The sequence below is a fragment of the Mirounga angustirostris genome, unplaced genomic scaffold, assembly GCF_029215605.1.
Source record: "Mirounga angustirostris isolate CCGP_5_RB_7025 unplaced genomic scaffold, mMirAng1.0.hap1 SCAF_3, whole genome shotgun sequence".
Classification (NCBI taxonomy): domain Eukaryota; kingdom Metazoa; phylum Chordata; class Mammalia; order Carnivora; family Phocidae; genus Mirounga; species Mirounga angustirostris.
In genome coordinates, this window is record NW_026991711.1 from 163,632,427 (window position 1) to 163,645,549 (window position 13,123).

Here is a 13,123-nt window from a genome sequence, read left to right on the forward strand (position 1 = left end):
TTTTCATCACATTTATGGATTAGGTCCAAAGAAGTTATTACTAGGTGTTTAACAACAAGGAAATCAGATTTTTGATGCTGAGTGACTTTAAAGTCCAGTCTCTTACCACTGAGTACTCTTTCCCCTAAGGTACTTCCCTATTTCATACCTACCCACTTACTTTTCCAGGTTTGTATTTTCCCTCTGGGCTATTTTGTGCTAGCATATATATAGAAACATTTCCAGTCCTGTGAACTGGTCATGCTGTTTTATATCTCTCAGCCTTTGCCCCTCACTTGGTTCTCATCTTGTCTTTCTCCATTCTTGTTTGCTTGTTCAACTCCTTTTTTTCCAGTGCCCGCTCAGAGTATTTCTGTGTGGCCTTCCTTACTACTAGCGGCATCCCGGTGCCCCCCACCCCCCACCGGCACCTCACACCATCCCCATGTCAACTCTCCCACCACAGCCCCCTCCAGCGGATTGCTACAAACATTTCTGGGTTAAGGTTATTATTTTGTTTTGTAACCCCAATTAGAATGTGGTCTCTTTGAGGGCAGTGACTTTTTCATCTTTTCAGTTGCATTAGTCTTAACTGTAATTTAGAATTAATAAAGCTGTTCTTTTTTTATAAGAAGATGCATACTATACTTTATACCCATTCTGAAGGAAACTGTACTGTAGAATTAATCTTGGGCAATTGTTTGGCATGTACCTCGTTTATTTATTTACATACGTTAAACATTTGTTGTAGGCTGACTAGTGCTAGGCACTGTACCAGGTGTTTGGAATAGAAGGAAAGACACCCTGGGGAGGAGAGAATGATTTGAATGAGTTAAGTGGTTTTTTTTTGTATAAATTGGGATTATGAAAAATTGTAATGACACAGACCTAACTCTCAGAATGGTTTTGATACCGGCCTCCTAGCAGAGTGCTTGCCACTTACTAGAAAGTCAGTAAATATTTAATTAAGGAATGAAGAACCAGTTAATTTGCCTGTTAATGAAGTAATGAAAAGTATAAATTTAGGATGTTGGGATGCAGTTTTTTTTTTCTGGTATTGAACATTTAAACTTGTAACCTTTAGAATCCTGAAGACCAAATTATTTGTAATAATTTGCAGAAATTCTTTGAGAAGACATGTTATTAGTGATATGACAAGATCAGTTTGCCGTTACATGTTAGAATAGATTTGTATATAATAAATGCTTCCTGTTACAATTTTTAGAACTTTCTTTAAACTCCCCTTAATACTTTGTTTTTTGTGTTAATGTATTATCCCTCAGAAGAGGATCTTTAAGATAGCTTATAAAATATTTGTACATAGTGGTTTCCCTCCTTATATGTTCATTTGATTGTATTAGCCTTTCCTTTTAATGTAACTCGCCCTTACCCCTTATCCTCCACACCTTTTTTGTTTTTGCAGTATCTCTTGCTCCTCCTCCTCCCTCCATTCTACAGGTAACTCCTCAGTTACCTTTAATGGGATTTGTGGCCAGAGTCCAAGAAAATAGTAAGTTTATGTCTTCTTTATGCTGTAGATCAGATTATAGGCATAAAATGTCATTTATATATGATTGGCTGAATAGTAATTCATTCGCTAATACTTCACATATTTGCATATTATGAACAAGTCACTGGGTCAGCAGCTAGTGTGAATAATAAAATAATTAAGATGAAGTCCTCTGCTTTCAGGTAACTTAAAATCTGGTAGTGAAGAGAAGACAAAAGTAAAATAAAGCACATGTAAGAAAAGAAAGACCACATCTAACCAAGGAGATGCTACTTAGTCACCAGATATTCCATCTTTTTCTCTGGGTTGCTCAAACAAGTAGTAGCCTAGTTTCCTATCACTGGAGTTGTAGGGTTTTGTGGCCGGCTTGAGAATCTTCCTCCAGTCTTGTGATTCCAGGTGTAAAGATGGCCATGCCGTGGTAGGTCTCAGGGGACCAAATTGCCAGTCTGTCTCCCAAAAGGCCTCGTAGATTGGCGATGAATTTACACTGGCCTGTGGCCTGTGGCCTGGGGTCAAGACATGCAGGATTAGATAACTAATTTTATTGACCCATTCAGTCTTCTCCTAGGGAAGCATTAAGGAAGCTCAGGAGCCTGATACCTACAAAGCAGGAGGCCTGGATCACATTCAGTGAGGAATTGCTGTTACAGACACCAGTGAACATAGTCCCTATGTCAGATAGACGAATTCTCTTTTTATGAGTGGTCTATACAAGGAACCCACATCACAATCATCAGGTTGCATGATGGGTATGGAATCTGAACCAGGGGAATTACATTAATGAAAGTTTCAGTGCCATCAGTATGAAGAAGCCCAATCTCTGCATCTCATAACAGGGATGGCCTGACCAGAGGGGTAGAAATGTTTGCACTCTGTTGCTTATGACTCCTGCTTCTTCGATGGGCATTGCTGATCCTAGAATGTGAGCTCTTATGAGAGCAGGAACTTTTGGTTGTTCTGTTGGCTGGCTGTTTCCCCAGCACTTAGAGAAGCATCGGACACAGAGCAGACACTTTAGTCCCTGGATTTTGTTTTTTTGTGCTTCTATAGCTAACCAAATGCCCCCTTTTTATGGACACATTTCTTTGTTGTATTTCAACTGGTTATAATCCAGTCTTACTTGGCCTAAGGGCTCAGTGTCTCTTTCAGGTGCCTTTGCATCTCTGTTTGCTAGCTTCTGAAAGTAGTCTAACTTTTGCTTATTGGAAGGTAAACCATGAGCATGAGCACCTCCAATATTTAGCAGTGTGATTGCCTTTTGGGATAGTCTTTTCTTTCTTTCCATAGTCATATATATATATATTTCTCACCTACAAAATGTATAAAAATAAGAAAACTTTGTGTATGAGGTGAGCTGTGGCTTATTTTACAGACACATGTGTCTGTAAAATAAGCCACAGCAGGACTTCTGCATTCAAATGAATGTTCTCTTCAAAACATTCACCTTGGAAAGATACATACTTGTCTTTTAGAATTATCTTCAGAGTTTTCAGGTATACGATTTTGAAGATTTCTCTGGTAGCAGATAGTCTGTAATAAGATCGATGTTTGGAAACAGTCTGGAATTATTTGGAACCAGGTATACTGGGCTCAGTAGTGCAGCTATGATTCTGTTCTTCTTCTTAAAATCCTTCTATGGCTCCCCATTGCTCTTTGGATAGAATTCAAACTGTTGGAAGGCCTTTCCTGCTTAGTCCTCTTCAGCTTCCTCATGCCTCTTTCTACTGAACTTTGGCCCGTTCTTTGAAGGGTTCCTACTTTCTTACCTTTGTATTTTTTTTTTCCTTTACATCTGACATGAAATATCTACCCTCACTCCATCCTACCCTCTGGCCATTAACTCTTACTTATTCTTCAGGTTCAGGAAACCTTTCCTGACCTACATAAGAGTTTTGGTCTATTGCTGTGTTTTCCATAGTGACTTAAAGCACTTACTGCACATAATTACTAGTGAAAATTTGGTTGTCCATGTCTCTCTGATTTTTGCCTACTGCTCTGTCCCAGTGCTGAGCATAGTAGCTAACAATAGTAGGCTCTCAGTTGATGTTTGTTGAATGAATAATCATGAAACATGACTTTAAAGTTGCTGATCTCATCCCATAACAGTGTATCTCTTAAGATAACAGGCACTGAAGTTCAAATTCCTGCTCTTCCACTTACTTAGTGTAGGACTACTTAATCTTGGAAAGCCAGTTTCCACATCTGTAAAATGAGGACTAAAAACACACCTCCCAAGGTAAAGATTAAATGAAATAATGTATCAGAAAGTGCTAGCGGAGTAATTGGAACATTTTAAGTAAAAATGGTAGCTTATGTCAGTCTCATTAAACTAACTCTGAGGCGTTCTAAGAAATGGTAAAAATAAGCAATGGCAGAATCTGAGTAATTTTGTAGTGTAATTTCTCAAGGTGATTGTTTTGAAAGACAGCGTTCCTTTGGATCTTTGTTTTTATGTAATTGTTTAAAGTCAATCTCTTTACCTTATAAGTGCAAATAGTTATATTGTTGATTCTTATCCCAACCATATGTAATTTGTCATAAAATATATGCTAAATCACATATCTATAGTTTTTATTTAAAAAAACCATTACGAAGAATGGAATAAAAGAATCCCTTTTAATGGGTAAAGTTTTGAAGTGTGTCAAGCAGAGAGGTTGAGAAGTAGATGGGCAGCAGGTGGAAGAATACTGGAATAGGACAGAATCTGATACTGGTGTGGCCAGTCCTCACCAGACACCAGCAGTCTTCTCAGATTCAATCAGTAGGCTTAGATGAAAGATAGAAAATAAACAGGATTGCTCAGAGGATTTCACAGAAACAGTACTGATACCTCATAAATAAGAATTAATAAATAAAATTGGGCAGCTGATAAATGCAGCTTTACTCAGTTTATTTTGTTGAGCTGTGCTCAGTTATGTACCAAGCATTTTGAAAGCTTTGAGTTGCCTGAGTTTGGAGATAATCTTTTCAATGTTACTGTATGCTGATACTTGAGCTGTGGAAGCAGATCTCTACAAGGAGAGACTTTTAAGTTACTCTTGGATATTTAGCTTGAGGAGATTCTGGATCATAAATCAGTCTGAATTAGTTGAAATTCTCTCTCTCTATAAAAAACAGCAAACACAAACATCTTCATAGATGAAGTTACCCAAAGTCTTGTGATTTCCATTCCACTAATTTGGTAAAATGCTATTTAAAAAAAAATTCATTGAAAGGAATGTAGATTACTAATATTTGACTATACACAAGCACATTCTAATTTATTATAAATTAAATATGCTTGTACATATCCAAATTATTAATATTTCTGATAACCACTGCTCCCTTGGATATAACATAAAACCAAACTATATTGTACTTACCTCTTTCTTTGAAAAAGAGGATTCTGTATTAGCATAAACAGGTTCCAAGAGGCTCATTTAATAATTACTGTTTTGGCTAAGCTTTATTCAACACCCATCAGTCCTCACCCAAAGGAAGGAGAAAGTCATGCTTGGAGATCTGAAACATTATAGTTGGTGGGGAGCCTTCTCTTGCCCACTCATTTTTTGAAAGATCATCATTTTCAAGTCTAGATTTATATTCCATGTATATAGAAGCTTGGATAGGAAATACTGAACTTTGCATAACATGTAGTTTTGTTATCAGCTTGGTACATTCTCAGTTTCAGATACACCACCTCCACCACCACCTGTGGAAGAACCAGTCTTTGATGAGTCCCCCCCCCCTCCTCCTCCCCCAGAAGATTATGAAGAGGAGGAAGCAGCTGTGGTTGAATATAGTGATCCTTATGCTGAAGAGGACCCACCGTGGGCTCCAAGATCTTACTTGGAAAAAGGTAAGTTTCAGAGGGATACCTAGAGGGATGGGAAGACACCTCTACATAGAAATGGAATTTACTGGTACTGAAGAGAACCTTATTTTTTTACTGATAGGTAAAGTTTTGCTTGCATAACCTATGCAACATCTTATTAATTTAGTTTACAAGGTTCATGATTTTTGAAAGTCACACTAGTAAAATTCTGTGACTATATGATTTTATACTGATGGTTATTTATTGTTCTACTGAACATGCTTTTTTATGAGTGGTTTCTATAGGACAAAAATTTTAAAAATAGGGTTTTTCTGGAATGCCTCGGGAAGAAGATGGTTTTTACAAATTATTAGTTATTTTTGTGGTATCTTCTAGTAGATATTTTAGGCTAAGCATCTGCATATGAAACTTTCTTCCAAACAATAATGGTTTCTCAGTTTCTTTGCAGAGTAGTATTGAGCATTTTTTTAAGTGAAAAATTTCTCTGAATGAAACTTTTCTGACACACTTTTGGGACACAGGCTTCCAAATCTCACCAAGACTAGTTCAGAAAAAAATGTATCCTATCTTGAAATTTTCTATTAAGGAAATCAAAGTTACTCACTCACAGGTTTTAAAAATTGACCACATTAGAATCACCTGGGGAGCTTACCCTAACAAATAGTGGACTTCCATTTTTGGCGAAGGTAAAGCAGATCAGATTTACCCTTCCTCCTAAAGCAGGAATGAATTCAGAAAAAAATATAAAAAATAATGATTTTCAGACACTGGACAACAGGCAGTGGTAGACTGTGACCCCATGATGGAGAAGGAAGTCAAACAAGGTAAACCTTTGATTGTCCTAGCTTGCTAACTAGGGGAAATTTCTGGGCCACAGTACAAGGAGGTGGAACCCAAACAGAGCCTGGAGATCTCACTGCATAGACAAGGTAGAGATCAGAATCTTGGGAGGCCACAGAGAAGTAGTAGTTACACAAAGAGGACAGAGCTCTGGAGATCTGCAGAAGGGTCCCTATAAGTCTTTGATTGAATACTCATCTGTGCATGTGTGTGAAGAAACTACCTGAGACTGGAGAAAGAACAACTAGAAAGAAGTATGCAAAAAAATTATTGGAAATAACAAGTCTGGGAATAGTTCATGCTCCTGAACCAGCCAGAATAGAAAGACCTCGCAAAACACAAGACATAGAGAAGAGGCCTCAAAACTGTGTCCCCTTAGTGATGGGGCCAAATTAGCCCTACACTAAAGGTTGCTCTGGACTGTTCTAACAAATGCTTAAATGCAAACCTTGAAAGCATCCAACTGATTTCAAGTAACTTAATTGATCTCCAGAACAAAATCCAACATTGTTCAAAAAAGAAAAAAAATCCAGAGCACCAAAAAGTAAGATCCACAGTGTCCAGCATCCAATCAAAAATTTCAAGGCATGTAAAAAAGCAGGAAAATATAACTCATAACTAAAAGTCAGTCAATAGAAACAGAGCTAGAAATGACTGAGATGATGGAATTACCAGACAAGGCTGTTATATATTAGAAATGCCCATGTGTCCAAGAAAGTAAAAGAAAACATAAGCACAAGAGAGAAGCAGAGTATCTTAAAAAAAAAAAAAAAAAAAAAGAAAGAAACCCACATAGAATTTCTAGAGATGAAAAATAACAGTATGTAAAGTGACACTTCAGAAGAAAAGATCAGCAACTTGGACGATATGACCATATAAACTATCCAAAATGAGAATGGAGAAAAACCAAAAAACAGAGCAACAGATATGTGGGACAATATCAAATAGTCTTCATTTGCAGAAGATACGATCTTTTTTTTTAAGATTTTTTTTTTTTATTTATTTGAGAGAGCGAGAGAGCACAAGCAGGGGGAGCAGCAGAGGGAGAGGGGGGAGCAAACTCTCCTGCTGAGCAGGGAGCCTGATGCCAGGCTTGATCCCAGGACCCTGAGATCATGACTTGAGCCGAAGGCAGACACTTTACTGACTAAGCTGCGTGGGTGCCCCAGAAGATAATGATCTTATATGTAGAAAATCCTACAAGGAATCCACAAAGAAGCTGGTAGAACTAAAAAGCGAGCTTAGCAAGATTGTAGGCTACAAAGTCAATGTGCAAAATTAATTGGATTTTATTTATTTATTTATTTTTTTAAAGATTGTATTTGAGAGAGAGATAGCGACAGAGATAGAGCATGAGGGGGAAGAGGGAGAGGGAGAAGCAGGCTCTCCACTGAGCAGGGAGCCCGATGTGGGGCTTGATCCCAGAATCCTGGGATCATGACCTGAGCTGAAGGCAGACGCTTAACCAACTGAGCCACCCAGGCACCCCAAATTAAGTGGATTTTTATATACGAGCAACAAACATTTGGCGATTGAAATTTACAAGACTATACCTTTTGTAGTAACATCAAAAATACGAAATACTTCAGGATAAATTTAATAAAATATATGTAAGACCTATATGATGAAAACTGTAAAACATTAAGAGAAATTAATAAAGGCCTTAAATAAATCAGGAGATATATTATGCTCTTTGATCATTATTGTTCAATAATTGGTTTTTCCCCAAATTGATCTGTAAATTGAATGCAATTTCAGTAAAAATTCCAGGAGCCATTCTTACAGAAATTGACAAGGGGATTCTAATAGTTATATGGAAATGCAAAAGATCTCATAGAATCAAAACAGTTTTTTTTTTTAAAAAAGACTAATGTTGGAGGATTTAAACTAAGGCTACAGTATTCGGGACAGTGTGATGTTGATATAAATACAGAAATATAGATCAAGAGAATACAGAATCTAGAAAAAGATCCACATACATTGTTTAACAAAGGTGTCAAGGTAATTCAGTGGGGGAAGGGTAGTGTTTTCAACAAATGTGCTATAACAATTGGATAGCCATCATTTGGGGAGCTTATATTAACAAGTCGTGGTCTTCCATTTCTGGCCAAGGTAGAGCAACAGTCATCAGATTTATTCTACCTAAAACCATTAGGAGTGAGTCCAGAAAAATTTGTGTGGTGAAGTAAAGGTAAAAAATTAATGTTCATGTACTTTCTTACCCTTAATTTACCATACACAAAAATTAACTTGAAAGGTATTTTATTTTTTTTAAAGATTTTATTTATTTATTTATTTGACAGAGAGAGACACAGCAAGAGAGGGAACACAAGCAGGGGGAGTGGGAGAGGGAGAAGCAGACTTCCCACCGAGCAGGGAGCCCAATGCGGGGCTCGATCACAGGACCCTGAGATCATGACCTGAGCTGAAGGCAGATGCTTAACGACTGAGCCACTCAGGTGCCCCTTGAAATGTATTTTAGACCTAATGTACAACCTAAACTATACAACTTCTCGAGAAAAATATAGGAGAAAATCTTTATGTTTTAGGATTAGGAAAAAAAATTATAGAGAGTCCTGGAATTTTTACTGAAATTGCATTCAAATTATAGAGAGCACATAAAAAATTGATAGATTGAATTTCATTAAACTTTCCTTCTTTAAAGATGCTGTAAAGAAAATAACAAGGCAAGCCTAGACCGGGAAGGATTTTTGCAAAATAACTCAGTAAGGAGGCAAACAGCTTGTAGAAAAAAAAAATTGACCACACTTCACCAATTAGATGCATGAATTGCAGATAAGCACATGAGAAGATGCTTAACATTATTAGTCATTATGGAAATGCAGATTAAAGCCACTGTGAACCAAACTAAATCCCACTACACACCCTCTAGAATGACTATGGTTAGAAACCCCGACAATACTAAGTGTTGGAGGAAGTGTGGTAGTGAAACTGGAGCTCTTAGGCTTTGCCGGTGAGAGTGCAGCATGTTTCAGCTACTTTGACACATAGCTGTCTGTTTTCTTATGAAATTAGACATACTTGCCAACCTGGCAATCCCTTCCTACATATTTACTTAAGAGGAGTGAAGAGGAATGAAGATCTATGTTCATGTGAAGACTTGAACTCAAACCTTCATAGCTGCTTCATTCATAATACTCAAGTGTCTTTCAACTAGTGAATGGATAAACTAGTTGTGGGATATCCATCCATTCAATGGAATACTGTTCAGCAAAGAAAAGGAACAAACTTACTGATACAAGCAACAGTATGGATGGATTTCAAGCATTATTCTATTGAAAGAATCTAGACACTAAAGACTCATACTTCGTGATTCCATTTAAATGAAATCTAGAAGATCAGTGGTTTCCAGGGACCAATACTGGTGGGTGAGGAAATTTACATAGGGGCAAAAGGAAACTTCAGAGTGGTGGGCATGTTCTGTATGAGGACTGTGGTGGTGGTGATGTATTTGTCATGTATACAGTGCATACATTTGACAAAACTCACTGAGCTCTACACGTAAGTGGTTGTATTTTGTGTCTAAATTACACCTTAATAAAGCTGTTTTTAAGAAAAAAAGCCCAAAGTCCTACAGTAGGAGGCTATGGCTTTGGGCACTGACATGTTTTACAAACTCCCTGATTTTAATGCTGTCCTAGATAAAGTGATGAGTTTTCAGCTCTGAAAAACGAGCTCAGTTATTCCTTAAAAGAAGAGCGCAATGAAAGAAAGGTTTGCTTTCTAAAAATGTACTCTTCAGTGAGTATGTTAAAAATCTGGAGAGATTTTTATAAGAGAGGAAAGTGAGTTGCTTTCAGTCCAAGTAACTCTTTAGAGTTTAAAATATGCCTGAATTGTTCTCTAAGATGTTTTTCAAAGTTCGATTTATCTGTTAAGTTCAGATCTTTTAAAACATGAAAATCAAGTAAGCTCTTTCTTACTCTTTCCGGCAAAACAAAAAGAACCAACCATGCTTTGCTTATGGTTCTTTTTTGTTTGAATGTGCATCAAATGTTAAGGCTGCTGCCTAATGACTCATTTTGTTAGCTTAGACTGTAGGGCCTGCCTGCATCTTAGAGTCACCGCGGCAGTATTTAATATGTCTGCACCTCCAGACCTAAGAAACCAGAATCCATGGGCATGCATCGCAGGCATCAGAATTTTTTAAAGTTCTTCCGATAATTCCAAGGTTGAGAACCACTGCCGTAGGAGGTGGTTTATCTTAACCTTTGATCACTGCTATACTAGCCAGATGGAGATAATGTGTATACGTGAGGATCTTGATTTAACCTGGGTAAAGAACAGATGTTTTTATGTATTTTATTATATGCTTGGCATAATGCTAAAGTTACTACGTATGTAAGGCAATTAGTCTCCCCATTTTGCAAACTAGGAAATTGAGGTTCAAAAATAATTTATATAAAGAAAATGTTAGTGTTACAAAAAAGATAGTGTATCATAATAGTTATTAATGATAATAAAAGCTAACATTTATATAGATAATGTTTACTTATCATGAACAAGGCCCCTGGGCTATATCTTGTACGTGCACTGCTTCATTTAATATAACAATGTTCTGTTGTTTTGAGGTATTAGCACTATTGTAATTCCCATTATACATAGTTGAGTAAAAAGAAGCTTAGGAAAGTTAAGTATGTTCTGTAAACTTACAAGTGCTAGAGCTGGGATTTGAACTAGGTGATACAACCCTAGAGCCCACGTTCTTTTTTTTTTTCCCTTAGAGCCCACATTCTTAACCACTGTCCTCAGTTTGATCTCAGACCTGGGATTGAGTCTTAGCTGTACTTTTTATTAGCGTTAAATTCTTCCTGGCAAACTTCAACTTATTTGTCAGTGCCCATTTTATGTCCCTTCCTTCTATCAAGCCATCTGTTCTTGTGTTCTTCCAGCTCAATGATGTAACTTCTTGGTAGAAGTATAAACCATGTATGGTAACTTACCAGATAACATTTCTGTCTTCCCAAGACTATGACAGTCCCTTGTCTTGTTCACCTTTTATCTCTAAAAATCAGCATAGATGCTCCATTAATGATTGTCAAAAAGTGAATAGGGCCATTAATTCTATCTGGGGATTCCAGAAAGCTGGTCAGAGGACATGGCATTTATGGTGTGTCTTGAATGATGAGTAGGAGTTTCTCAGGCAAAGAAGAAAGATAAGAAGGGCCGTCCAGAAGGATTCACTCAGAATCCTCTGAGTGAAAGGGCATGGCGGTTTGGGATGTGGTGAGTAGTGTCACATGTAACATGGTGGGTTGTAGGGAGAGGGTGGGGTATGAGGGGAAGCGAGTAAGCCTTGAATACCAGCCTGAGGTGTTTGCATTTTTTTTTTCTTTTTAAAAAATCTAATGGTAGAGGGAAATTGTGGAATATTTTTAAGCAGGTTTATAAGTTCCCATGAACTTATAACTTTTTTTTTTTTTTTTAAGATAACCTGGTAATAGTGGAGAGTACATTAGGCAGTAAGAAAAATAGAATCGGGAAGACCAGGCTGGATACCTTCCTTAAGCAAGAGATGAAGGCCTCAAGTGAGGCCATGGTGCTGAAAACCTTGTTCACATAAATAAGCAGATGCAAATGGAAGTATTTTTCATGTGGCACTGTCACTCAGTTTTTTTTTTTTAACTCCTTTAGAGTTATCTGCCAAAAATCGAATAATGTTCTGTCTTGAAAAATTATGTTTGATCATGTGTCAGCTGGTAACTCCAGTATAGTATTTATTAAATTTTGTTAAAAGCAAAGGAACTTTGCAAATAGGTTGGGTTGATCAGTGGAGTAATTCTTTCTTATACCACACCAGTATTTTGAATTGTCCCTTTGGCACCCAGAACTGTTTTGTACTTTAAGATAATCCACTATTAAGGATAAACAGGAAATGAGAATTTTTATGACTGATTGAAGGTATCTCCAGCAGACCAGTTTTAGGAAGCCATATATATATATGATCATATATATATAATATATATATATTTTAATTCCAGTATAGTTAACATACAATGTTATATTAGTTTCTGGTGTAAGGAAGTAGTATTTTTAAAGTTGAGAATCTAGAAAGTATCTCTATAAAATTATGTCACTCGTATTGCTTAGAAAATCTTTAGGTACTGGGTGATAGGTGTAGTCTTAAAGCCTGCTGCCCTGACTAGGGCAGTGACTGCTGATGATGGAGAAAAGTGTTTGGATTTGAGAGATTTAGGAGGTAGAATTAGCAGGACTTCTCCTCTTAATTACTTGCAGTGGGTTTGCATTTCCAGAAGCATTAAGAATGTTATCAACTCAAAAGCTAAACGATATTAGGTTGACTAGAAGTACGAAGTACTCTACATATCTTGTATTCTCTTCCATTTAGTTAAACTTCTGTGTCATCTAATTGTATTTGTATTTAGGTGTTTGGTTCTGTTTTGAGAAGTACACACTATAAACTCTTCCGAGGCTCCTCTAACGTATTTTCTGGTATCCTTAATAGATTACTGTAATGGCAAATATTCAGAGATTAAGAAAGCCATTTAATTTTTACTAAAGCAGGCCAGAAACAAAAATTAACTAGGGCAAGTCACACTAAATCATAAGTCCCTGTTGTTTTGTTTTCTTATTTACGTGAGGATTAAGTTTGCATGAGAAACTAACAAAGTCAGTATATACTTAATCAGAATGATGGCTAGATGGAGATTTTCTTGAGTGAAGTTCTGAGTGGTATAATAAAGGTACAGAGAATCCTTTTATAAAAATAAATCTTCATGTGGAGTTGAGCAAGTTATAAGGTATCCCAAGTTAACTAAACTGTTGAGGTCTAATGATGAGCAACCAGAGATTGTCTCCGCTTTGTTACCAATTTATTTAAGCAGTGAAAATTACAGGAGGGCTGACAGGTATCTTTGTTTTCTTAAAACTTTTGGCCCATCATTGTGGATATGTTTAACGGGCATAATGCAGCCTGTGTTTTAAAAGATTATATA

General features: G+C 36.9%; 1 protein-coding gene across 14 annotated transcripts in view; it reads left to right on the plus strand.

Moving 5' to 3' along the window:
* ABI2 (abl interactor 2) overlaps nucleotides 1-13,123 on the plus strand; it is a 169,210-nt gene that overhangs the window by 105,299 nt on the left and 50,788 nt on the right. For 9 of the 14 annotated variants that reach the window (XR_010410272.1, XR_010410274.1, XR_010410271.1 and 6 more), the window contains 2 exons: nucleotides 1,403-1,489; nucleotides 5,157-5,330. Coding sequence is in view for 10 of the 14 variants with exons in the window: in XM_045868163.3 (XP_045724119.1) it covers nucleotides 1,403-1,489; nucleotides 5,157-5,330 (261 nt within the window). In the remaining 4 variants the exon portion in view is untranslated. The remainder of the gene's footprint in view (nucleotides 1-1,402; nucleotides 1,490-5,156; nucleotides 5,331-13,123) is intronic. The other 5 variants (XR_010410273.1, XM_045868164.3, XM_064586955.1 and 2 more) reach the window with 1 other exon arrangement.